This window comes from Geotrypetes seraphini, chromosome 17 (genome assembly GCF_902459505.1).
Source record: "Geotrypetes seraphini chromosome 17, aGeoSer1.1, whole genome shotgun sequence".
Classification (NCBI taxonomy): Eukaryota; Metazoa; Chordata; class Amphibia; order Gymnophiona; family Dermophiidae; genus Geotrypetes; species Geotrypetes seraphini.
In genome coordinates this window covers 47461561-47487257 of record NC_047100.1, presented here as the reverse complement: position 1 = coordinate 47487257, position 25697 = coordinate 47461561, and the positions used below count along the sequence as shown (strand labels likewise).

Here is a 25697-nt window from a genome sequence, read left to right as displayed (position 1 = left end):
TTTCTCCATAGAATGTAATATGCAGAAAAACACAGCTTTCAAGAGTCCTCATGGAGTCAAAGCTCTCTCTTTAGGGGGGGTGCATGTGTGAATGTACAATAAAAATGACCCAACACAGGCCGTGTTTCGGCAAAATAAAAATAACTTCCTCAGGGGTCTTATAGGGTCCTTGTCTGTCTTAAATATAAAAACATTAAAGTCACAAAAAAATCCAAGCAGTAAAGAGTATACAAACAAGCAGAACAGCTCACAAGACTCCAAGGGAGCTAAGGACCCTATATGACCCCTGAGGAAGGCATTTTTATTTTGCTGAAACACTGCCCATGCTGGGTCATTTTTGTTGTATACGTTATTTGCTTTGTGGGTCACTTGTGACTGTAGACAAAAGTTGAAGATGCAGTCTAAGTTTATTGAAACAATTATACGTTGCGGTTAGTGTTGCCACCTTTTTACAAAGCAGGGGACCCGACACGGTCCGTGTTTCGGTTAACATTTCTTCTTCAGGGGTCCCTAATTTGAAAGGTTCGAATAAAACCACAACTAAAATAAACTTAGGCCTGTGTAAAGAAACATAATTGGTCGCCATAGCAGTAACTACGTTTCTTTACACAGGCCTAAGTTTATTTTAGTTGTGGTTTTACTCGATACCTTTCAAATTGTGGAGGAAGGAAATAATTCCCACTTATCTCTTAAAAGATGTTCATAAGGTCCCAACATGGACCATGTTTCGAGATTCTGTTTCAAGGAACCCAAAAGTAGGTCTTAGCGGTTTAAATGCCAAAGGACTAGTGATAGTGCAATTGGGGTGATTTCATATTCATATATGCTTGTTGAAGGGAAAATTTCTCTGCTTCTGCACGACTGGCTGGGGGGTCCCCAGGACAGGGTTGAGAACCACTGCCTTTGAGCTTCCAGCTCTTTAAAGTAATCTTCTCTCCCCCAATCAGTAATGTGTTCAATTCCCTTCACCTCTTCCTAGATGTCTCTTTTCCTCTCCCCACAGCTCCTCTCCCAACACATGATCCCCAAACCCAGCTCATCCCCCCCCTTATATCTCCTATCTGTTTCTTGCAACCTTTCACAGCAGAATTCTCTCTCAAAGGCAATAACCCCTTTAAGTTCACTAAGCCCTTCCTAGTCCTCTCTCAGTGCATGTCACCATCACCCAGCATGTTTCCCATACAGCTCCTTTCTGCCACCTCCAGTTCTTCACGGCTACATTTTGTCTCCCAGCCAGTAACCCCTTTCAAGCTCCTTAATCCATTTCCTAGCTTCTCTGTTCCTCTTCTAATGCTACTGCTAAGACAACATACAGTATATGAAATGTTCATGCCAATAAAGTTATGCGACTCATTCTTCACTCAGTATCTATCTCTTGCTCTTCCCTTCCCCATTGGCAGTAAGTGGCTCAATCCTTGGTTTACAGCAGCTCCCTCTTTGCCCCGGAGCCCATCAGTCAGACATTCAAGCCAGTAGGCTACAGAGGGAGGCTGGGATACATGAAGACTTATTTCTTTATTTTAAAATTTATATGCCACATATACCTATGTGGATTACAATACATACAGCTTTAATCTTGAACAGAGTAGACTACTGCAATTCTCTTTACTTGGGAGTTGCTAAAAGGAAATTGCAGGCATTGCAGATGTTAAACTAATTCGATTGATTATGGGGCTTCCAAGGGGTGCTCATATATCTCCTGTATTGAAACGGTTGCATTGGTTGCCTTTGCAGCAAAGAGTGCATTTTAAGATTCTTGCAATTATTCATCAGATACTGTACCATGTCTCTCCAAGGGATGTTTGAAATTTACCAACCTAGAAGAAATTTGAGATCTGAAAATGTAATGAAATTGAGTATGGAGGGCCAGATGTTTATTGTGCATGTCAGGATTGGAGCTTAACATGATGTCTATAGGCGGTGTGAAACTTTGGAATGCCCTGCCTGGCATTCTGCAATTCTATGCGGGGAAAGATCAATTTTATGAAAATGTTAAAAACGCAGCTTTTTGTCAATGCCTTCCTATGCTAATGTTTCAGTAGTTTGTTTAGTTTCAAGATTTAGGGCCTCTTCTATCAAACTGCCCTAGCAGTTTTTAGCGTGGTAAGCCGCGCTGAATGGCCTGCGCTGCTCCCGACGCTCATAGAGTTCCTATGAGCGTTAGGAGCAGCGTGGGCCATTCAGAATGGCTCTCTGTGCTAAAACCTGCTAGTGCAGTTTGATAGACGAGGCCCTTAGTGTTAAGAATATTTCTACCTCGAATGCAATATTCAGTGCTCTTCTGCATCTTATTTGTAGAAATGATGATTTGATAATGTTTGTTTTTTGATATTGCATTATTTTTCCTTGGGGGAGGGGGTGGATGGGAAATTTGTTTGTCTTTGTTTGTATTATATGTTTGGTGACTAAAGGGCGACCAGATAGTTTTATGCCATATATAAATTGTTAAATAAATAAATATAAATAAAATATATACATAATCCAATGACAAAAACACATGTAATAACAAAATACCATAAAATCATCTCTTCAACAGCATTATACTGTAGAATCTAATAGCCTCCATCAAAAACAGAATTCTTGCTCAGATGTGTCTGTAATAATTTTTAAAATTACTCTGAGAAGAGCATATCTGTAATAAACCTGAAAGGTCACGCCACCATAGTGGAGCTATACAAGAAAAAGAACCTAACCTTGTTCTCTGATAATGTGCCCTATAATGTTTTCTCCCGCTGCAAAGGAGGGGGGGGGGGGGTTTGCCGCCGCTGCTGCTGGGAGGAGTGTTGTGAAGTAAGGGGAGCGAATGAGCATCTCTCCCGCTGCATCACAACACGGCTTTATAACAGTCTCTGAGACTGCCGTGCCGGGGTTTAAAACAGTGCTGTCCAGGTCTGTGGAGTCGGTAGATAAATCCTTCAACTCTGACTCCTCAGTTTCTGGTACCCATGACTTCGACTCCAGGTTCTCAAAATTGTCTCCAACTCCTCGACTCCACAGCCCTGGTGCCATCACAGTACCAGCACCCCTGGACCAGTCGCTTATTTTTGTAGCTAAAAGCCGATGCCACTTTTAGAAAATGGCTCAGCAATTTTTAAGAATCCACCGGAGGGCTCATTTAAATGTTGAAGAGCCCATTTGCATGTCATTATCGGAGACTGCTAGAAACCTCGCTAAAGACGGAGATAATCCGTTTTGATAATCCGCCGCTAAAATGCGTTGAGGCTAAACATCGGTAAACAGTTTAGCGACGGCGTTCAAGTTTTGAGACTGCAGTCTTGCCTGGTACTAAGGAATCCTGGGAACTTCAGTCTTTTTGTTTCTCTCTACAGGTATGTTCTTGGTCATGAGGCAATGCGAAAGATGGTCTCCTCTGATGTTTTTATCTCTGGCATGAAGGGACTAGGGGTTGAGATCGCCAAGAATATCATCTTGTCTGGGGTCAAATCGGTGACAATTCATGATATGGGCAGTGTGCACTGGTGTGATCTCTCCTCACAGGTAGGGGCAAAGAAGGACTCTTCTGAAATTTTTGATAGTTTTATTTGTGCTAAAGAAATAGCATTGAAATCTCTCACGTGGAACTCTCAAATTATTGCTGATTTGCCCCTGGGAACATTGGGCTGCTAACAGGAAAGTAGATTATCTCAAGGAGGAATTTAAAGGGGGTTGGCATGGTCAAATGAAAAGTTCTTTATCCCAGGACAAGCAGGCATGATATTCTCACATGTGGGTGACGTCATCTACGGAGCCCCAGCGCGGACAGCTTTTCAAGCAAACTTGATTGAAGTTTCAAGTTTGCTACACTGCACCACGCATGTGCATGCCTTCTTGCCCACTAGAGGGCGCATCCCCACCTCGTGGTCCTCAGTTCAGTTTTTTCCGCGGAGCCAGAAGCCCTGTGGAAATCGTGCTCTTAGCAATTTGCCTTCTGACACCGCGGCGGAGTGTATTCGCTCGGTCGCTGTGCTTGTTTTGTTGTTTTTATTAGTTGTCGGTTGTTTTTTCGTCAAAAAAAAACCAAAAAACATTTTGTTTCGTTCGGCTCCGGGGGCTCCCGGTAGCCGCGGCCGTGGGACCTCGTTCGTTCCCGGCCTTTTTTTGGTTTCATGTCCCGTCCCTTGACGGGCTTTAAAAAGTGCTCCCGGTGTGATCGGTTGCTCTCGATTACCGATCCACACCGGTGGTGCTTGATTTGTCTTGGTCCTGAGCACCCTACAGACACTTGTGATAGGTGCTCGACTTTTCAGTCTAGAGCGCTCCGCCGCCGCCATGCCCGAATGGCGGAGCTCTTCGCTGTGGACCCCGCGGCGGGGAAGGCCTCGACGTCGGCCTCAGCTTCATCCCCGGCCTTGACCTTGGCCTCGGGTCCCTCGACCTCGCCGCACGCTTCGACTTCGTCCAAGCCTGCTACCTCGACGAAGCCTGCCCAGGGTAAGTCCTCGCTTCCGTCCTCGACTCCAGGGTCTGCGAAGAAGCCATCCTCGGGCTCCTCGATGGCGGGTGGGTTGTCCTCGGCCCCGCCCCGAGTGCCGAAGTCGGGTGCCCCGAGGGAATACTCGAGACCGAGGTCGCCCTCCAGGGAGCACCCGACGGCCCCGGACCTACCCGCCATGATGGGGGTTCCGGTCTTCCAGGACCTGCTCCGAGCACTGATTGCCTCGGAGCTGTCCGGGGCCCTCTCGCACCTGCAGCAGGCTTCGGCCTCGGCTGCCCCGGTGTCGACCTCGGCTGCCCCGGCGTCGGCGGCCTCGGTCTCGGTGCCCTCGGCTTCGGCCCCCGGGGTGCTCCCGGCCTCGACCCCGACCTTGCCCTCGACCTCGGTCTCGGTCGACCAACCTGAGAAGCGTGCGGCCTCGGGACAAGGTGCGTCGGGTTAGGAGGATCTCTTCATCTTCGTCGAGGTCCTCCCGGGGCTCCTCGCCCTCGGGTCGGCCTCGGGCGAGGCGCCGGCCGAGGAAGCCCAAGCGTTCTCAGGGTTCTCCTCGGAGACGCGGTCGCTCCTCGCCGACCGGGGGTGAGACATTGCGTGTCTCGGAGCTCCGCCTCGACAATCCGAGGCTTTTTCGGTCCTCCGAGGGAAGGGGTTCGAGAGACTCCTTGCCGAGACGGAGGGGGCGTGCCTCGGTGCCTCGTACCCCGGGGACTTCCCCCAAGGGCTCCTCGGGGCATAGGCGATCCCCGACCCCCTCCAGGTCGCTGAGTGTGGCCTCCTGGGGATCGGGGTCTGGTAGGGAGCCTCGTTATTCCCGCGAGGCCTCCCCCTCTTTCTTGGCGGCACGGGTTTCACAAACTCCTTCCCCGCCTTCCAAGCCCTCTTCCTTTTCAAAATTCGTGCAGGATATGGGACGTGCTTTGGACCTGGACTTACTCGCAGGTTCTCAGTATACGAAGGAGTTTTTGGAGGAGCAGGACTTGCCCTCTCCCCCGAGGGAAACTCCTCATCTGCCTCTCAATAAGGTCCTACACCAGACCTTCCTGAGAAATTTGGACTCCCCTCTTACAGTCACAGCGGTGCCGTCTAAGATGGAGTCCAAGTACCGGACCATCCCATGTAAGGGCTTCGAGAAAGCACAACTGTCTCACCAGTTGCTGCTCGTTGAGTCGGCGCTGAAGAAATCACAGCCCTCAAAGGTCTCGGCGGCCGTCCCTCCCGGACGGGAAGGGCGGACCCTGGACAAGTTTGGTCGCCGCCTCTATTCCAATTCATTGATGGCTACTAGAGTCCTCAATTATGCCTTTACATTTTCCTCCTATCTTCGACACATGGTGAAAGACTTGCCCCGCTATTATGGGGTCATGCCAGTTTCCCATAAGGAGGGTTTTGCTACTTTCATGGCCACCTTGTCCCAATTGCGTCTGTACTTGTTCCATGTAGTTTACGACGCATTTGAACTGGCCTCGAGGGTCTCCGCCTTTGCAGTGGCGATGCGCCGGCTGGCATGGCTCCGTACGGTTGATATGGACCCGAACTTGCAGGAGCGTCTGGCCAATCTACCGTGTGTTGGATCGGAATTATTCGACAAGTCCCTGGAGGCGGCGACCAAACGACTGTCGGAACATGAGCGCTCCATCGCCTCCTTGGTCTGTCCTAAACCTCAGGCCCCGCCGCAGAAGCCATTCAGACCTCCCCCGCGGTGATACCCGCAAAAGTCCACACCGGCATTCTCGAGGCCTCCGCCCCGGCGCCCCCAGCAACAGGGTAGAGCGAGCCAACCTAAACCTCAGGCGCAGGGGGAGTCCAAGCCGGTGCCGTCTTTTTGACGTGATGTGCGGATGGGGGCGGGCCCCCTCTGCACTCTCGCCGGACCCCCTTCCCATCGGGGGTCGGCTGCGGGCCTTTCATGCGGCCTGGACCGGGATCACCTCAGATGCTTGGGTGCTTCGGATCATGTCCGAGGGCTACTCGCTAAATTTCTTAGCCACGCCACCGGAACATCCGCCGGGGGCTTCTCCGTGCAATCGAGCCCAGCTTCCTCTACTCCTCGCGGAAGCCAGGGCCTTGTTGAGCCTTCGGGCGGTGGAGCGGGTACCCCCGACCAGCGGGGGCGGGGGTTTTACTCCCATTACTTTTTGGTTCCAAAGAAGACCGGGGACTTACGCCCCCATTTTGGACCTCCGGAAGCTCAACAAGTTCCTGGTCCGGGAGAAGTTCCGTATGTTGTTGCTTCCGGTTTTATACCCTCTTTTGGAGGAAGGGGACTGGATGTGCTCCCTGGACTTGAAGGAAGCATATACTCATGTTCCGGTGCATCCCGCCTTCCGCAAGTTCCTACGGTTTCAGGTTGGGGAGTTGCACCTTCAATATTGGGTCCTCCCCTTCGGACTGGCTTCGTCCCCTCGAGTCTTCACGAAGTGTATGGTGGTAGTCGCTGCAGCCCTGAGATCTCGGGGGCTACAGGTCTTTCCCTACCTGGACGATTGGCTGATCAAGGCATCGACCAGGGAGGGGGTTATTTCAGCGACCCAACAGACTATCATCTTCCTTCAACGTCTGGGGTTCGAAGTGAACTTTCCCAAGTCTCAATTGTGCCCGACTCAATCCCTTCAGTTTATCGGAGCCGTGCTAGACACGATTCGCCTCCGTTCGTTCCTCCCCCCCCCTCGGTTGGAGGCCCTGCTTCGATTGAGTCACCAGGTTTCGCTGTTGCCTATAGTATCGGCTCAGCGCATGATGATTCTTCTGGGCCACATGGCATCGACGGTCCACATTACTCCGTTCGCCCGCTTGCATCTGAGGCTTCCTCAGTGGACCTTGGCCTCGCAGTGGCGTCAGGATCGCGACCCAGTCTCTTGTCCGATAATGGTGACTCCTTCTTTGAGACGCTCGCTCCGTTGGTGGACCAACTCTTCCAATATTTCCGGGGGTTTGCTCTTTCTCGTTCCTCCGCATCGCAAGGTCCTGACCACGGACTCCTCGGAGTAAGCGTGGGGGGCTCATCTTGACGGTCTGCGGACTCAGGGTCTATGGTCGGCAGAGGACCGTCTTTGTCACATCAATGTGTTGGAGCTTCGTGCCATTTTTCTGGCGGCTCGAGCGTTCTGCCACTTGCTACACGATCAAGTTGTCCTCGTGCGGACGGACAACCAGGTGGCGATGTATTATGTGAACAAGCAGGGGGGAACAGGCTCTTGGTCCCTGTGCCGGGAAGCCCTGCGCCTTTGGGAATGGGCGGTCGCCCAGAACATCTTCCTACGTGCGGTTTACATTCAGGGAGAGAGGAACTGTCTGGCAGACAAACTCAGTCGTCTTCTCCAGCCGCACGAGTGGTCGCTGAACTCCCGGGTTCTGCGCGAGGTCTTCGACCGCTGGGGAACTCCTCAGGTGGATCTGTTTGCCTCCCCGGAGACTCGCAAACTGCCCCTCTATTGTTCTCGGATGTACTCCCGGGACCGTCTCGAGGCCGATGCCTTCCTTCTCGACTGGGGGGGGAGGTTCCTTTATGCGTTCCCTCCTTTTCCTCTGATCTTGAGAACGTTGGTACATCTCAAATCGACCAGAGCCACTATGATTCTCATTGCGCCTCGTTGGCCGCGGCAGCACTGGTTCTCCCTGCTCCTTCAACTCAGTGTCAGGGAGCCTCTGCTTCTGCCTGTTTTTCCCTCTCTGCTGTCTCAGAGTCGGGGTTCGCTGTTACATCCCAATCTTCAGTCTTTACATCTGACCGCTTGGTTCCTTTCCCCTTGACTTCGGTTCCTGTTTCTCAGTCTGTGAGGGAGGTTTTGGAAGCCTCGCGCAAGGTCTCGTCTAGGCTTTGTTATTCCCAGAAGTGGACCAGATTTTCATCCTGGTGTTCCTCGAACCATCTGGACCCGAGTTCGGTTCCAGTGTCTTCGGTGCTGGAATATTTGTTGCATCTGTCTAAGTCTGGGCTGAAGACAACTTCCATTCGGGTGCATCTTAGTGCCATTGCGGCGTTCCATCGGCATCTCGAGGGTCGGTCTCTTTCTCTTCATCCTCTGGTAACTCGTTTCATGAGGGGTCTCGTGAATGTTCATCCTCCTCTGAAACCTCCTCCTGTAGTTTGGGATCTTAATGTGGTCTTAGCTCAACTGATGAAGCCTCCTTTTGAGCCTATCGACAAATCTCATCTTAAATTTCTCACTTGGAAGATAGTCTTTTTGCTTGCGCTCACGTCCGCTCGTCGGATTAGTGAGCTGCAGGCTTTGGTTGCGGATCCACCTTTTACTGTGTTTCATCATGACAAGGTGGTTCTTCGCACCCATCCTAAATTTTTGCCTAAGGTTGTGTCTGATTTCCACATCAATCAGTCCATTGTTCTTCCGGTGTTCTAACCGAAGCCCCACTCTCATCCTGGTGAGGCGGCGCTTCACACGCTTGACTGTAAGAGGGCGTTGGCCTTTTATCTCCAACGTACCAAGTCTCATCGGAAGGATCCTCAATTGTTTTTGTCCTTTGATCCTAATCGGTTGGGACATCCTGTTTCCAAGCGCACCTTGTCCAACTGGTTGGCTGCTTGTATTTCTTTTTGCTACGCTCAGGCTGGTCTCACGCTCCATGGTCGAGTCACGGGGCATAAGGTCCGGGCTATGGCAGCTTCTGTTGCTTTCCTCCGGTCTACTCCTGTGGAGGACATATGTAAATCTGCCGCTTGGTCTTCGGTTCATACGTTCACCTCCCACTATTGTCTGGACACTTTGTCCAGAAGCGACGGCCGGTTTGGCCAGTCGGTGTTACGTAACCTGTTTTCCTAAATTGCCATCCTCCCACCTGCCCTTTTTTGGTTGGCTTGGAGGTCACCCACATGTGAGAATATCATGCCTGCTTGTCCTGGGATAAAGCACAGTTACTTACCGTAACAGGTGTTATCCAGGGACAGCAGGCATATATTCTCACAACCCGCCCTCCTCCCCGGGGATGGCTTCTTTGCTGGTTATGGAACTGAGGACCACGAGGTGGGGATGCGCCCTCTAGTGGGCAAGAAGGCATGCACATGCGTGGTGCAGTGTAGCAAACTTGAAACTTCAATCAAGTTTGCTTGAAAAGCTGTCCGCGCTGGGGCTCCGTAGATGACGTCACCCACACCCACCTGCTGTCCCTGGATAACACCTGTTACGGTAAGTAACTGTGCTTTTTCTCTCCTATGCACATAATCCTTGAGGGGTAGTAGTAATGGGTTTGCACCAGTCTCTCAACCCTGACCCTGATCTTGTGATAAAGGTAGTATAAGTAAAGTGCCCCTTAATTAAAAAAAAAATGACAACCCTTGTTTCCATCCTACCCCCACATTTTGGACTTGGCAGGGAAACCCTGGAGATCTAGTGGGGGCAGGAGTGATCACTCGTTGATACTGTCCCAGCAGTGCTATTCTTCAAAATGATATATGCTAACTCAGAGTGCTAAACTTAGGATCAAGTCTATTGTTAGTAATATGAGACTACCACTAGGGGGCAAGAAGAGCATTTTAGAGAATGGCATGCTTAGGAAGGCAGAAGGGGGTGCTATAATTTTTAATAAAGGAGACAATATGCACACACTCTCTCTCTCTCTCACACACACACTCATTCATTAGGATTGGAAATAATTCCATGAGGCTGCTCCACATGATTGTGCTGTGCCTCCACCCTCCACCCCCAAATTCTGATGTTTATTTAATATTCTTTGTTGTACACATTTTACTCTGAAACCCTTTGACCAAACACTATATCCGTCTTAATGGTTGCTGTGTCTACTGCTGCTATGTCTGGGGTCCAACGGAGCCATAGGCAACCTAGTCACATGCCAAAGACCTAATGTAAGGGAACCCTGTCAGATGTACCCAGGACTCGGTAGGTCAGATTTTTTTCATGCCTCCAGCACGAGCAAAGTGAGGCACAGGAAAAACAGATAGCAGTAAATATGAGAAATCAAAGAGTTTATTCAAATAATAACAAATCCACATGTTGAAAGGATGCAACACAGTTGTGTTTCGGCAACTATGCCTGTACCAGAAGTCTTACAACACTGTAAAAACATAAAAATTAAAAGACAATACAAACATAAATAATTAAATGAATTTAAATGTAAACCTCACAGAAGGGTAGCATGAAAATCTCCCATGATCAATCTTTCAGCAGAGTTCTGGACCATTTGTATGGCTCTACACCTGGCCCCTGAAATACCCAGGTAGAGACAGTTATTAAAGTCCACCCTCAATAAAACTAAATTCTGAACCACAGTCCGAAAATCACCTACACTCAACATTGGCTTCAGTTTACTAAGCAAACACATTTGTGAAAAGATGATTTCATCTTGTATCATGAGATGAAAATCCACTACTACACCCAACTCTACCGCACAAATAATGCCACACCACCCACCTCAATCACGTCTAGCCAATTAAATTCTTCTACTCTCTCTCCCCACCACCATAATTTCAGTCTTGCTTACTTTTAACACCAATTTATTATGACACATCCAGGCAAATCATTTGCTTGCAAACTTGATAGTGAATCGATTGCTGATGGAGAATCGGCCAACAACGATTGAGTCGCTATCTTTAGTGAATCTAGCCCTAAACCCTTCATTTAAATGCCCTTTCCTCTCTCCAGGGAGGCAGTGCTAATAAGATGAACTGGCGCATCGGTTTTCTTTTTAGTAGATCTTTCCTGCCTTCAGGCCATCTAGCCTTCAGGGAGGTGTAGTATAAAAATCCCTTGAAAGGGACAGGCTTACAAACTTAAGAAGAAAACTTGAATCACTTGAGAACTTTTCTGGAAACGCTAATCTCAGATTGATCAATTTCCCTAGGGTTACCACAGTAACTCCTATAGAAATGTTGAAACGCTATCTCTTTGCAATCTTGGAGGTTCCTGAGGCTTCATTACCTCAATTTACACAAGTTTATTATCTTCCAAGTAAGATGCAGAATAATCAACAAGGGACAAATCAGGAATCTATGAACATATGAACTTTATTGGAAACATCTGATAGGGAAGTAGCTGTTCCAGCTACTTTACTGCTGACTTGTATCTCTTACTCCTGATAAAATTTGGCTTTTGAGAATGTTTTACAAACATAAGCAGAAAGAATTGTTAGGCTATAAGATACAAATTTTCCCAGATTTAGCAGCGGATACATAAAGGCGTAGAAGATAATTTCTATTACTAAAACCTGGTGTTTTGGCTTTAGGGGCTACTTTTTTTCTTCGCCATCCATGCTAGTGTGTAATTCATTATAAAACTCAGAAATTTGGTTTTTTTGAGCCTCCCCAATTGACGACATTCCTGTCCCTATCTCGTCTGGAGAAGGACAGTGCTCTATGAAAATTAGATGCCCTAACCTCTGTTAGCTAATCAGTTTCTTATAAGAAGTATTTTCTTTTTTTCTCTCGCTTTAATTTACATTTTGGATCCCTTTGAGGACTTGATAAGATTTAAGTTAATTATTTCCTATTGCTTTGTAAAGATTGATGAATATAATTTTGTTTTCTATGTCTTGAACCTTCTTTCTATACAAGTTCAATCTTGAATGTACATTTACTTTAAAGACTTATTATCTGTCATTACCTTTGGAACTCTATGTAGACATTACTGACCACCAGTTTTTCCGTTTCATTCCTTTGCAGTTTTATTTTAGTGAAGATGATCTTGGGAAGAATCGTGCTGAAGTATCCCAGGTGCATCTGGCAGAGCTGAACAACTACGTCCCGGTATTCGTGTACACTGCGCAACTCACAGACAGCTTCCTAGCAAAGTTCCAGGTACCTGTCCCCCCCCCCTCCCCGGTGCATTGCCGCTTGGGTTACATGCTTTGAAAGGGCTTAGCATGTGTGATGCATGTATGCAGAAACACAGCCACTTCTTAGGGCTTTCTGTTTTCAGGATACAGATGAGAGTGAAACCCCAAACCACCTTGTGGTGGGCAGTAAAACCTCGTCTGAGTAGTTTCTGGTACAGATAATGATGAGATACGTATGTTTTGTGAATACATGTGTTATTGAGTGTTAAAATGTTTTCAATATTTTGTTCTTGACCCACCAGGAGACCTGGGAGTGGGAAGCAGAAACCCTGCAATGCTGTGTATACAGTATATATCTCAGAAATGTTTATATATATACACACTGTATATATTTAATTTGTAACCTGATCTATCTTGCAATTCTAGGTAGGTGATAATAAAGACACTATGTACAAAAATTGGGATATATGCACAACAAATGGTCCAAAGACTACACAGCATATGGAAATTGAAAATCAAAATGCTCACTGTGGAGGAAAAAGCCTCAATAGTCTGGGATTTAAGCAACTAAGGGCCTCTTCTATCAAACTGCGCTAGCAGTTTGTAGCACAGTGAGCTGCGCTGAATGGCCACGCTGCTTCCGACGCTCATAGAGTTCCTATGAGTGTCGGGAGCAGATCTCTTTGCTAAACACTGCTAGCACAGTTTGATAGAAGAGGCCCAAAATGTCAAAATGTCTTTGACTCACAGGTTGACAGTCCAACAGACTCGATACAATCATTTGCTGAAAAAATATCTGCTTCAGTCCGCTGCAATGCAAAGCTTCGTTCATGGCAGAATTAACGCTCGCTGTACAAAACTGAACTGAAAGGCGAACTCAAAATGGCGCTGAAATAAAAACAAGACTCCATAGGAAAAGGACCACCCCTACAATCAAAAAACACCACGCCATCATTCCCAATGACAAGTAGTTAAACATGCTCAGAGAAAGGCAGGATACAACCAAATGCCTTATAGTCATGAAGTCAAGTATCTTAACAAAAATCACAGAGTTCATGTGCTGTTGATACTTAATCTTTGTGAGGACCTAATGGGGTATCAGACAACCCGACAATCCGCATAGTTTGAAGGGAGAGATTCTTCATTTGCCCCACGGTACCTCCTCCTCCATATATATTATTTTTTCTGAATTACTAATTCAGAAAAAATAGAAAAAATAATATATATGGAGGAGGAGGTACCGTGGGGCAAATGAAGAATCTCTCCCTTCAAACTATGCGGTTTAACGCGTGTGATAGCAGGCGGTAGTTTTTCGGCAAGCGCAGGGGTTAGTGGGCGCTAAAAATGTCCGTGCGATAAAGCCGCTGATGCGGCTTCTTAAAAGGAGCCCCTTGTTGTAGATATATATAGCATGAATGAGATATTGTGAATATTTGAAATATTGTATTATACAATTATATTATGAGTGCTCAGTTTAAAACACCATCTAAACACAGCAGTAGTGTTTACTAATGATATACCATCCAGACATCATCGCATCCACCTGCCTACCTCACACTGCACTAAAGTTGTTATTATAAATCTGTTGACCAAATTTGTAGAATTAGATATTATAGAGAGGTAGCACTTAACTTGATGGAAATATTCTGTGATCAACTTCCAGTCTGGGGGAGAAGATTAGAGAGTCTTAACCCTTTCAGGACCATAAGGATCGTAGGCCAATTTTTGTGGTTTTGACGACATTTTTATGGTAAAAAGGGCTTGCAGATGCCAAAAAATTGATTTTTTTTTTTGTGAAATATCATTATTTTTATTTAAAAAATCACACTTCTGGCTTATGGACAGTGTGGCAAGTGAATCTTCTCGTCAATCTGGCAACGACGCTAATGAATGAATGTCGGAACCAGTTTGTTTACATAAAGGCAGTATCCTATGGAATCCGTACATATCAAATTTAGAACTGTAGACTATCCCAATCAAAATTGATAGGATTTTAAAGTTATGGGACAAATATGTCCCTTGGTCCTGAAAGGGTTAATCATGTCAGTACTGCTGGTTCATGCTCCAAAAACAAATGTGGTATATAGAAGTGCAAATCCCGTAACAAAATCCACTTCCTCTTCCTCTACACTGATCGTGTTTCACACATCCTGCTTCATCATATTGTGTACTTGTTGTAAGATGAAAAAATAAATAAAGAATTTGAAAAAAAAAAAAAAAAGGAGGAAGTAATTTAGAACATTTAACCTTTAGACAATTTAACCTTTTCCTATTATAATAAGTTTTATGTTACGCTAGTTCCAATCATAATTATTTTAGCAAAGTTTTGTATTATTCACCGTTATCATTTACGGCTATTGTAAACATAATGTAAATAAGTCATAAGTCTGTAAATTCAAATATTTTGTGTTCCTGGCTCTTTATTAGTCCATACAGACTGTTTATCCACGATGGCAACGACATTTTTGGAATGTCCCGTCATCCGGGACACACGATAGGAAAAGGTTAAAATGGGGGATGTATGTGTGTTTAGTTTCAATATATACAGGTACTTATTTTGTACTTGGGCAATGTAGAATTAAGGAGCAGCGCTGGGATTAGATCCCATAACCTCAGGGTGTTGAGGCAGCAACTCTGCCACAAGGCCACTAGGAATTGAAAACCTTATTTCAACAATTTTATGGGGCCAATTGAACTACATTAGTTGAAATGCGATATTAGAACTGTGTTTTATCACTGTAATGTATTAGCTTTCATAAAACATGGTCTCAGACCAATAAATCCCTATTTGGCTAAGTAGGCCAACCTTCTCTGTACCTCAGGTAGTGGTGCTGACCGACTCTTCAATGGAGGAGATGCTTCACATTGGAGACTTCTGCCACAGTCGCAGCATCCCGTTCATCACTGCCAACACCAAGGGACTTTTTGGGTATGTTCTAACTTTGGCACCCATCTTTCACTGAGTGACACTGAAAATGTCACTGATAAAACTTATCAGTACCACTAAGAGATTACTGGAAGCACCGGAGAGAAGGATGCAGGAGTACAGGCAGTGAAGAGTTCACAACCTTATAGTCCCTGTCTGTGCCAAGGATTTTCCTTTTCTCCTCTCATAATAACATAGTAAATGATGGCGGGCAAAGACCAGCAAGGCCTATCTCAGGGCTGCCCAAGTCCGGTCCTCGAGATCTACTGGCAGGCCAGGTTTTCTGGATATCCACAATGAATATGCACTGCCTTCTTGGTATGCAAATCTCTCTCATGCATGTTCATTGTGGATATCCAGAAAACCTGGCCTGCCAGTAGATCTCGAGGACCGGACTTGGGCAGCCCTGGCCTATCTAGTCTGCCCAGTAAGGTGGCTAGGGATATAGCTGCTGCTGTATGCAGGTTCTACATGTGAAAGTCATGTTAAGTTTTCCATTCTCTTCCTGTGTAGGGATCCTCTGTGTCTATCCCACACCTGTTTGAATTCCATACTGGTTTTCTCCCTATCGCCTCCAGGTGTCCACTACCATTTCAGTGAAAAAGTATTTCCCAGGACTGCCTTTAAAATTTCAAATTCTCTTTTAGTTTACCACCAGTACCAGGACTTGACTTCCCCCTCTTTTCAGGATATGCAGTAGTTAACCTGGATTTTGGATTACCGACTGGTTAAAAACAGGGCAATAATATGCCTCGTATCAAGAGTTTTAATCAAATGGCTGCTTTAAAGTCCCTAAGATGAAGTTTCTGCTGTTACATACACTCTGTCATACATAACTTATTTACAGTTTATTCCGTTACTTTCTTGGTGTTGTGTTTTCTCGTAGCCAACTGTTTTGCGACTTTGGAGAAGATTTTGTCGTGTCTGATCCTAATGGAGAAGAGCCAATTTCTGCCTTGGTCCATCATATCTCACAGGTACACTGCCTTGGGGTTCAGGACATGTTCTGTTCCTACTTATTTCTGTTGCACTGCTAGACAGATGTAGCGCTGTGCAGATGCACATGAGAAAGAATCTCTGCTCTATGACGCTAACTATTAGGTTAATATTCCACTGCTTTTTAAAAAAAATGCTGGCTATGGTGGTCAAAAATTATCCCAGATATTTAACATCACTGTCTACTGTAGATAGCGGCCAATGCTGAAAATTTGGATAGGTGATCAGTGAAAAATGTGGCAATATTCAGTCTGCTCTCGGGTTAATTTAAGACAGCCATCTGTGTATCCTATGTTTTCCGGATAGCAAACTGACTATTGCCAAAATCCATGCAAAAGTTACACCCTTAATGGCGAGATCCTAGCAAGGACTAGCAGAACGGGACTTAGGGGTGATCATCAGTGAAGACATGAAGACTGCCAATCAAGTGGAGCAGGCTTCATCTAAGGCTAGACAAATCATAGGGTGTATACGTAGGGGTTTCGTCAATCATAAGCCTGAAGTCATTATGCCATTGTATAGATCCATGGTGAGACCCCATCTGGAATACTGTGTACAATTCTGGAGGCCTCATTACCGCAAAGATGTGCTGAGACTGGAGTCGGTCCAGCGAATGGCCACCCGGATGGTCTCAGGACTCAAGGACCTCCCGTACGAGGAACGGCTGGATAAGTTGCGGCTATACTCTCTCGAGGAACGCAGAGAGAGGGGAGACATGATCGAGACGTTCAAATATCTCACGGGCCGAATCAAGGTGGAAGAAGATATCTTCTTTTTCAAAGGTCCCACGGCTACAAGAGGGCATCCGTGGAAACTCAGGGGAGGGAAGCTGCACGGTGACACCAGAAAGTACTTTTTCACCGAGAGAGTGGTGGATCGCTGGAATGGTCTTCCACTTCAGGTGATTGAGGCCAGCAGCGTGCCCGATTTTAAGACAAAATGGGATCGTCGTGTGGGTTCTCTTCACAGAGAAAGGTAGGGGAGGGTCATTAAGGTGGGCAGACTAGATGGGCCGTGGCCCTCATCTGCCGTCTATGCCACTATCCTCTCTGGCTCCATCCCAGCACTATTCAGAGACACTGAGCTAGATGCATAAAACACAGTCACTAAGACCGTGCAGGTCGCTGTGGGCTGTTTTGTTTGGCCGATTCTGGAACAGCGATGTCATAATAAGGAGAAGATTAACCTTATATTTTGTGAAATTTCAGCAAATCACAATAAACTTTTGTTAATACTGACGGGGGTTGCCATTCAACATATTACTGGAAATTGGAAGAACTAAACTAAACTTAATTATACCTTTTGGTGGAATTCAGTTTGTCATATTTATAAAATGGAGAGAGTGCTTGCTATACAGCAAGGAAATTATAATAGTTTCAAAAAGATTTGGGAGCCATTGATTCTAATGATTAGACACCTTGGACACCTTTTTATTACATAGGACTATGTTTAATGTTGGGATGGGGAGGTATGGTATGTGATTTAATGGGTTTCCATAGCAAAGCAGCAGATGAATCCAGAGACTAGTGGGTATAGCTCACATCGACCAGCAGGTGGAGATAGAGAACTGATTACACTGCACAACAAAGTTTTTGCTTCCTGAACACTGCTGGGTGTTTCTTATAGAATTTTGGGTGCTGATCATGAATATTACATCAAAAATTACCCATCACGTACCATTTCAGAGAAATCTTCAATTTTGTCGTGATTTTTTCTTATATTTGGATGCAAACAATTTTTTCTCCCATAAGTGTCTTATCAACAACGGTTTGTGCCGCCTGGGTATGTCCATGCATAAAATCTAGCCAGGTTGGAAGCTGTTTTATGGAAGATGACATCCTGGGCATGTCTGGGCAGGTCTGAACGAGCTTGCGCTGTCTCACCATGCTATAATGGTGGCTTCCATACACCGATCCTGCTCATTTGGTTAATATAGATAGTCCGTGTGTGTATATAGTATCAGTATAGTAAAGTATAGTAGTATAGTAGCTGTAGCAATATAACAGTAAGTAAGCTTGATGCTATAGACGTTTTGGTGTCGGGCAATATGTCTCGTCGGTGTCGTAACAGCCGCGACACATTCTGCTATATCTGTGGGGAATATACACTTACGCCTCAGAGACGTTCGATGACTGCCCTTGTAAAGAAAGCCTATCATCTGTATTTTGGCTGCAAAATAGGTGATCAAGACAAGCAATGGGCGCCTCACATTTGCTGTGCGACATGTGCTGTTAGTCTGAGAGCCTGGCTCAGAGGTACTCGAAAGACGATGCCATTTGCTGTTCCGATGATATGGCGAGAACAGAAAGACCATGTGACGGACTGTTATTTCTGTTTGACTAATGTGTCTGGTTTCTCTGCCAAAAACAAGAAGTCAATTGAATATCCTAATCTGCCTTCAGCAATGAGACCCATGCCACATGATGACAGTCTTCCAGTTCCGAAACCACCAGAGGATTGGACCTTAGACGAACCAGATGAAGAAACTGCAGTGCAGGGTTCTAACAGTGACATTGACCCGGATTTTGAACCATCCTCATCAGGAGATCCACATCTGATAACACAGTCCGAATTGAACGATTTGGTCAGAGATTTGGGTCTGTCAAAAGCAAAAGCTGAGCTGCTAGGTTCGAGACTGCAGGAATGGTGTTTGCTATCACCAGGTACGAAAATTTCTGTGTTTCGAGACCGGCATCATGATATAACCAAATTTTTTGCACAAGTCGACAGTCTCTGTTTCTGTTGTGACATTGAAGGATTGTTCTCGGTCTTTGGTTGTGATCACAACCCGGAAGAGTGGCGTCTTTTCATTGATTCGTCAATGTTAAGCCTGAAAGCTGTTCTGTTGCACAATGGCAACGTTTATCCTTCAGTACCTGTTGGCTATGCAGCACATATGAAAGAAACATATGAGAATATGGAAATGTTACTAAAGTATGTCCAGTATACCAGGTATAACTGGAATATCTGTGGAGACCTCAAAGTCGTTGCTCTGTTACTAGGACTGCAGCTTGGCTATACAAAGTACTGCTGTTTCATCTGCGAATGGGACAGCCGAGACAGAGAGTCGCACTATTCTAGAAAGAACTGGCCACTCCGTAAAAAGTTAGTTCCAGGACAGAAAAATGTAGCACATGAATCGCTTGTTGACCCGACAAAGATATTTTTGCCTCCTCTTCACATTAAACTGGGACTCATGAAGAATTTTGTGAAAGCAATGAACAAGGAAGGGGAAGGTTTTCGTTATTTAAGACAGATGTTCCCAAGAATAACTGATGCCAAGATCAAAGAGGGTATTTTTGTTGGCCCCCAGATCAGACATGTTATGAGTGACAAGCGATTTGAAGATCTGTTAGTTGGGCCGGAAAAAATTGGCTGGAAAGCCTTGAAAGACGTTGTTGACAATTTTCTGGGCAATTACAGAGCCCCAAACTACATTCAGCTGGTAGACAAACTTCTCAAAGCATACAAGAGAATGAAGTGCAATATGTCACTCAAGATTCATTTCCTCCATTCACACTTGGACTTCTTCCCCGCAAATCTCGGTGCTGTGAGTGACGAGCACGGTGAAAGGTTTCATCAAGACATAGCTACGATGGAGAAACGATACCAGGGCAATTGGAATCCGTCAATGCTTGCCGACTATTGTTGGATGCTACAACGTGATGCACCAGACACTGAATATAAAAGAAACTCGGGAGCAAAACACTTTTAATTCTGTTTCATTTAGTCGCTTGTGCGAAACGTAAACTTGACTATATATTTTATTGTCAGTAAACATAAAAATGTCTATTTCTCATAGTTCTTACGTGATGCAGTAAAACCAAAACCATATTTGAGCATACCAAGTTGGTACCTGTCATAATCACCAAAAACTTTTCAGGAATCAAGACTTAACCAAAAAATTGTTGTGCAGTGTTAACAGTTGGCCTTAAAGCCTGGTGTTCTTTCTGTTTATTCAGTTTTGCTCTATCTCCCAGCAGGGTTGGAGCTATCCTTCTAGCTCCTGGTCTCTGCCTGCTGCAGGATAGATTGAAGTGGTGTTCCGGTAGGATTCCTCTGTTGAGACTAGTTCTCTTCAGTAGGTGGGGGTGCCTGGCTGAGTGGTGCCGGCTTTGGGAGGTACACCTGGGCCCTCCCAGGTCCCTGCTCCACCCTCCCCTCCGTTGGATAGAGGGGTTCCTTTCCAGGTGCAGGATATTGGCTGGCTTCTTCATTCCAGTATAAAAAAAAAAAAAAAAAAAAATGGAGCCTTCCTGCTAGTACTGAGCCGGGCAGTGGTTAACTCGGCTTCCAGTACATTTACCAACGATTGCCTGGCTTCGGGGGTAAGCGGCGGACCGGGTGAGTGTTTTCTTTGCCTTCCTCGAGGGTGGTCGCGTTTCCCGGGTGCCGGGCGTCTTGGGGGGCGGAGTCGTCTTTCGGCGGCGTTCGCCGCGTGTGTGAAAAAAAAAAAAAAAAAAAACCGCGTCGGAGCTTTTTGATCAGGCCGAGGGGGATGGCTGCAGAAGTTAGTCAGCTGTGTTCGCGCTGTGGGAAGCGCCGAACACGGGCGGGTCTTTGCTCTGCCGGGTGCTTGGAAGCACAGGCAGACGACCCGTTTTTGGCGGCTTGCGAGGCGGCCATGTCCCGGGTGCGGGAGTCTTGCGCAATGTCCCCGCCGCTCGGAGCCGATGCAGGGTTACTGCAGGACTCGGCCACGGAGGACAAGAGTGAGGCGGCGGGGGAACAGGCGTCAGCGCTGGAGGCCGGCACGGCCCCTCCCCTCGGCTCGGAGCAGGGCGGAGGAGTGCCTCTTAGTTGGGGGGCATTTTCGCCCGACTTTGTGCTGTTGCTCCATCAGGCCTTTCAGTTACAGCGCTCGCAGCCTACCCAGCCGGGGCTGGGGGCCGGGCGGTCCCTTCCAGTGCCCTCTACCTCTACGGGGGGGGAGGGGACAGCGGCTAGACCCACGGCAGGGGCAGCAGGCTCCCCGGGGCAGTCGCAGGGGGCTAAGAAGCGCAGGCTAGTGGCTGTGGAGGCAGTGGATATTTTGCCCAGATCTCCTTTCTCCCTGCCTGAGTCATTGGAGGAAGGGGAGCTATTGGAGTGGGACACGGAGAGTATCCCGGGTAGGGAGGGGGATGACCCTACGGCTATCCGGTTGTTCCATAGAGAGGAGCTTTCTTCTTTTATTTCAAACGCTTTGCAGAGTTTGAACATTGCTCAGGAAGATGCCACGGGGTCCGGTAACCCCTTGATGGCAGGTACCCGTAGGCCGTCTAAGGCCTTTCCGGTACATGAGGCCATGCAGGAGCTGATCTCGGCGCAATGGGAGGCGCCGGAGGCCAGTTTGCGGGTGGCAAGGGCCATGAGGCTCTTGTATCCGGTCGAACCGTCCGAACTGGACAGGTTTAAATTGCCTAAGGTAGACGCTCTGGTGGCGGCGGTGACTAAGAGAACTACCTTGCCGGTAGAAGGGGGCGTGACACTCAAGGATGCACAGGATAGAAAGATTGAAGCTTCCCTAAAGATGTCCTTTGAAGTGGCGGCAGTTACCTTACAGGCCGCAATCTGCAGTTCTTACGCGGCGCGGGCGTGTCTGCAGTGGTCACAAGGGATGACCGATTTATTACTGGAGTCTGGAGGTACTATCCCTTCGGAACTGGCTAATTTGGAGTCCGGCTTGGCTTATTTGGCGGACTCCCTGTATGATATTGTTCGGGCGTCTGCGAAACAGATGTCTCTGTCTGTGGTTTCCCGCAGGTCCTTGTGGCTCCGTCATTGGGCGGCCGATGCAGCGTCCAAGCTCCGGCTGGTGAGACTCCCATTTAGAGGGGGTTTATTGTTTGGAGCGGAGTTGGATAAACTGGTAAAAGATTTTGGGGATACCAAAACGCAGCGTTTACCGGAGGACAGGGCTAGACCCCCGGTACGGGCCGCATCGTCTAGACCGCGTTTCCGGGATGTTAGGCGGGCCAGGGCTGGTAAACCTTTTTCCAGGTCTGCATCTGGCCCGTTCTCTGCTTCGAGACCTCGGTTTCAGCAGTTCCTTTCGGGCGGCGAGACCCTCTGCAGGGCAGTCAGCCCGTACCCCAGTCAGTCGCCCTCCACAATGACGGGGGCTTGGCTCCCTCCGCCCTTCCCTTAGGGGGTCGGCTTTCGGCATTTCGGGCGGAGTGGGCCACTGTCACGTCCGACCAATGGGTATTGGACATTGTTCACGAAGGGTACAAATTAGAGTTCGCCGCTCCCGTCGTAGATTCTTTCTTGGTGTCCCCGTGCCGTGGCAGGGCCAAGGGATCCGAGGTCCGCAGGACTCTTCAGGGGCTGCTCGATCTGGGGGCGGTGGTACCGGTGCCCCCGGAAGAGGTAGGCCGCGGGATCTATTCCCTATACTTCATTGTACCAAAGAAGGGGGGGTCCTTCAGACCAGTGCTGGATCTCAAAGGAGTCAACAGATTCCTCAGTGTGCGCCATTTCCGAATGGAAACGGTGCGCTCGGTTATTGCGGCGGTGAGACCAGGAGAGTTCCTCACGTCTCTCGATCTCAAGGAGGCGTACCTCCATATTCCGATATGGCCTCCGCACCAGCGGTATCTGCGGTTTGCGATTCTGGGCCAACATTTTCAGTTTCGGGCAATGCCCTTTGGCCTGGCGACGGCTCCCCGCACGTTTTCCAAAGTCATGGTGGTGGTAGACGCTTTTCTCCGCAAGGAAGGGATTCGGGTACACCCTTACTTGGACGATTGGTTGATCCGCGCCTCGTCCCGGCAGGAGAGTTTGTCGGTGACGCAAAGAGTGATCTCTCTCCTTCAGTCGTTGGGGTGGATTGTCAACTTTCCCAAGAGTGTTTTGTCCCCATCGCAGTCTTTGGTGCATCTGGGGGTGCGGTTCGATACGGCTCTGGGGAAGGTGTTTCTACCCCGAGATCGGGGGGAGAAATTGCAGGCACAAATTCGCCTCCTTCTCGGGTCGCCCAGACCTCGAGTTTGGGATTATGTGCAGGTGCTGGGCTCCATGGTGGCGACTCTGGAGGTGGTTCCCTGGGCCCGGAGCCACATGAGGCCCTTACAGCAGTCTCTGCTCTCTCGCTGGTCTCCAGCTTCTCTGAACTACAATGTGCGTCTCCAGTGGAGTCCTCGAGCGGCTCAAAGCATGCGCTGGTGGCTCCAGGACGGGCATCTTTGGAGGGGCATGCCGTTGGCCACACCGGATTGGGTGGTGGTTACAACGGATGCCAGCTTGCAGGGTTGGGGAGCCCAGTGCATGCACACGTCGGTGCAGGGAAGGTGGTCTTCCCAGGAGGCTCGATGGCCCATAAACTTACTGGAATTAAGAGCGATCCGGTTGGCGCTGCAGGCTTTTCAGACCCTGGTTCAAGACAGACCGACCAGGATCTTTTCGGACAGTGTCACGGCGGTCGCGTATGTCAATCGTCAGGGGGGTACCCGGAGCCCGCAGTTAGCCGAAGAGGCAAGACTTTTGTTTCGGTGGGCAGAGGGGCAGATTCCGCTTCTGTCGGCGGCCCACATTGCAGGGCACGAAAACGTGCAAGCGGACTTCCTCAGCAGAACTCTTCTCGATCCGGGAGAATGGGAGTTGTCGGCTCGAGCGTTCAGCCTGCTAGTCCGTCGATGGGGGTTGCCAGAGATGGATCTCATGGCCTCTTCCCGCAATGCGAAGGTGCCTCGGTTCTTCAGCAGACGCAAGGAACAGGGATCGGAAGGGGTGGACGCATTAGCTCTCCCGTGGCCTCCGAATTCCCTTCTGTATGTATTCCCGCCGTGGCCCATGATAGGGCGGGTGTTGCAACGCATCGCTCGCTTTCGAGGCAGAGTAATCCTGGTGGCTCCGGATTGGCCACGGCGGCCATGGTACGCGGATCTGATGCTGCTGTCGGTAGGCGAGCAGGTAGCGTTCCAGGTAACTCCGGACTTGCTAACTCAGGGTCCAATATTAATGGAAGATCCGGGCCGCTTTGGTCTTACGGCCTGGCTATTGAAAGGTCACGGCTGAAAAAGAAGGGTTATTCAGAACGGGTGATTTCCACCCTGCTTAAGGCTAAGAGGATTTCAACGTCAGCCTCCTATGCGAGGGTCTGGAGGATCTTTGAGGCATGGTGCGGAAGACACGGAATTGCGCCTTTCCATGCTTCTCTGCCGGCTATTCTGGCGTTCCTGCAGGAGGGCGTAGAGAAAGGGTTAGCATATAACTCTTTAAAGGTCCAGGTATCGGCCATTGCCTGTTACAGGGGCCGGGTGGCTCGCTCGGCTCTCGCATCACAGCCGGACGTGGTACGTTTCCTCAAGGGGGTTCAACATATCCGGCCGCCGGTTAAGCGAATTTGTCCAACTTGGAACCTTAAACTCGTCCTTGGGAAATTGCAGGGGGCACCTTTTGAGCCCCTATCAGCGGCCACTTTGAAAGATGTCACACTAAAAACAGTTTTTTTGGTGGCGATGGCTTCAGCAAGGCGAGTATCAGAGCTGCAAGCGCTTTCTTGCAGGGAACCCTTTTTGCGTTTCTCGGAGGCTGGGGTGACGGTGCGTACGGTGCCGTCCTTCCTGCCTAAGGTTATTTCGTCCTTTCATGTGAACCAGAGTCTGTTTCTGCCATCCTTCAGGAAGGAGGATTGGGGGAAGCGTTTTTTGTCGGTGCGGCTCCTGGATGTCCGCCGTATGCTTCTCCATTATTTGGAGGTGACGAATGCTTTTCGCCGGTCGGACCATCTCTTTGTCGCGTTCGCGGGTAAAAACAAAGGGATGGCGGCGTCTAAAGCGTCCATTGCGCGTTGGGTCAAGGACGCTATTGCTTCGGCGTATGTGTTGTCAGGGAAGAAGGTTCCGGAGCACCTTCATGCTCATTCCACTCGGGCTTTGGCTACATCTTGGGCGGAGTCCGGGGGGATGTCATTAGAGGAGATTTGCCGGGCGGCCACTTGGTCGTCAGGGAATACTTTTTCAAAGCATTATCGGTTAGATGTAGCAGCCCGTTCAGAGGCGAGTTTTGGCGCGGCAGTGCTGGCAGAGGCGGCATTGGCGTCCCACCCAGTTTGAGTTTGCTTTGCTACATCCCACTAGTCTCTGGATTCATCTGCTGCTTTGCTATGGAGGGTAAAGTTGTGGTCATGCCTGTTGATTTTCTTTCCTTTGGAAGCAGCAGATGAATCCAGAGCCCCTCCCCAAGTGCACGGGCTGTGTGTAGGGTGTTTAGGTCATTAGGTTAGCCGGGGCTATGGTTGGTAAGTGTATTATTTCATGTCTGAAAAAAAAAAAAAAAACAAAACACAAGAAACGTCCAACGAGAAAATATCAATGGGATTCAGAAGAGAAAGACACATTTTTTACTGGAATGGAGTTTGTGGCTGCTCATTCTCCTTTCGGGATGCTTGGGCAAAGTGCATAACTGAATAAACAGAAAGAACACCAGGCTTTAAGGCCAACTGTTAATCAGTTCTCTATCTCCACCTGCTGGTCGATGTGAGCTATACCCACTAGTCTCTGGATTCATCTGCTGCTTCTAAAGGAAAGAAAATTAACAGGTATGACCATAATTTTACCTTATTCCTGATGAATGGGATGGGTGGGGGAGGGGTCTTTTTTATATGCGTTTGAC

General features: G+C 48.1%; 1 protein-coding gene across 8 annotated transcripts in view; it reads left to right on the top strand.

The window, feature by feature from the left end:
* UBA7 (ubiquitin like modifier activating enzyme 7) overlaps positions 1–25697 on the top strand; it is a 271137-nt gene that overhangs the window by 6298 nt on the left and 239142 nt on the right. For 7 of the 8 annotated variants that reach the window (XM_033926348.1, XM_033926349.1, XM_033926352.1 and 4 more), the window contains exons 3-6: positions 3330–3498; positions 12066–12200; positions 15001–15107; positions 15991–16081. In XM_033926348.1, the coding sequence (XP_033782239.1) occupies positions 3330–3498; positions 12066–12200; positions 15001–15107; positions 15991–16081 (502 nt within the window). The remainder of the gene's footprint in view (positions 1–3329; positions 3499–12065; positions 12201–15000; positions 15108–15990; positions 16082–25697) is intronic. The other variant, XM_033926355.1, reaches the window with a different exon arrangement.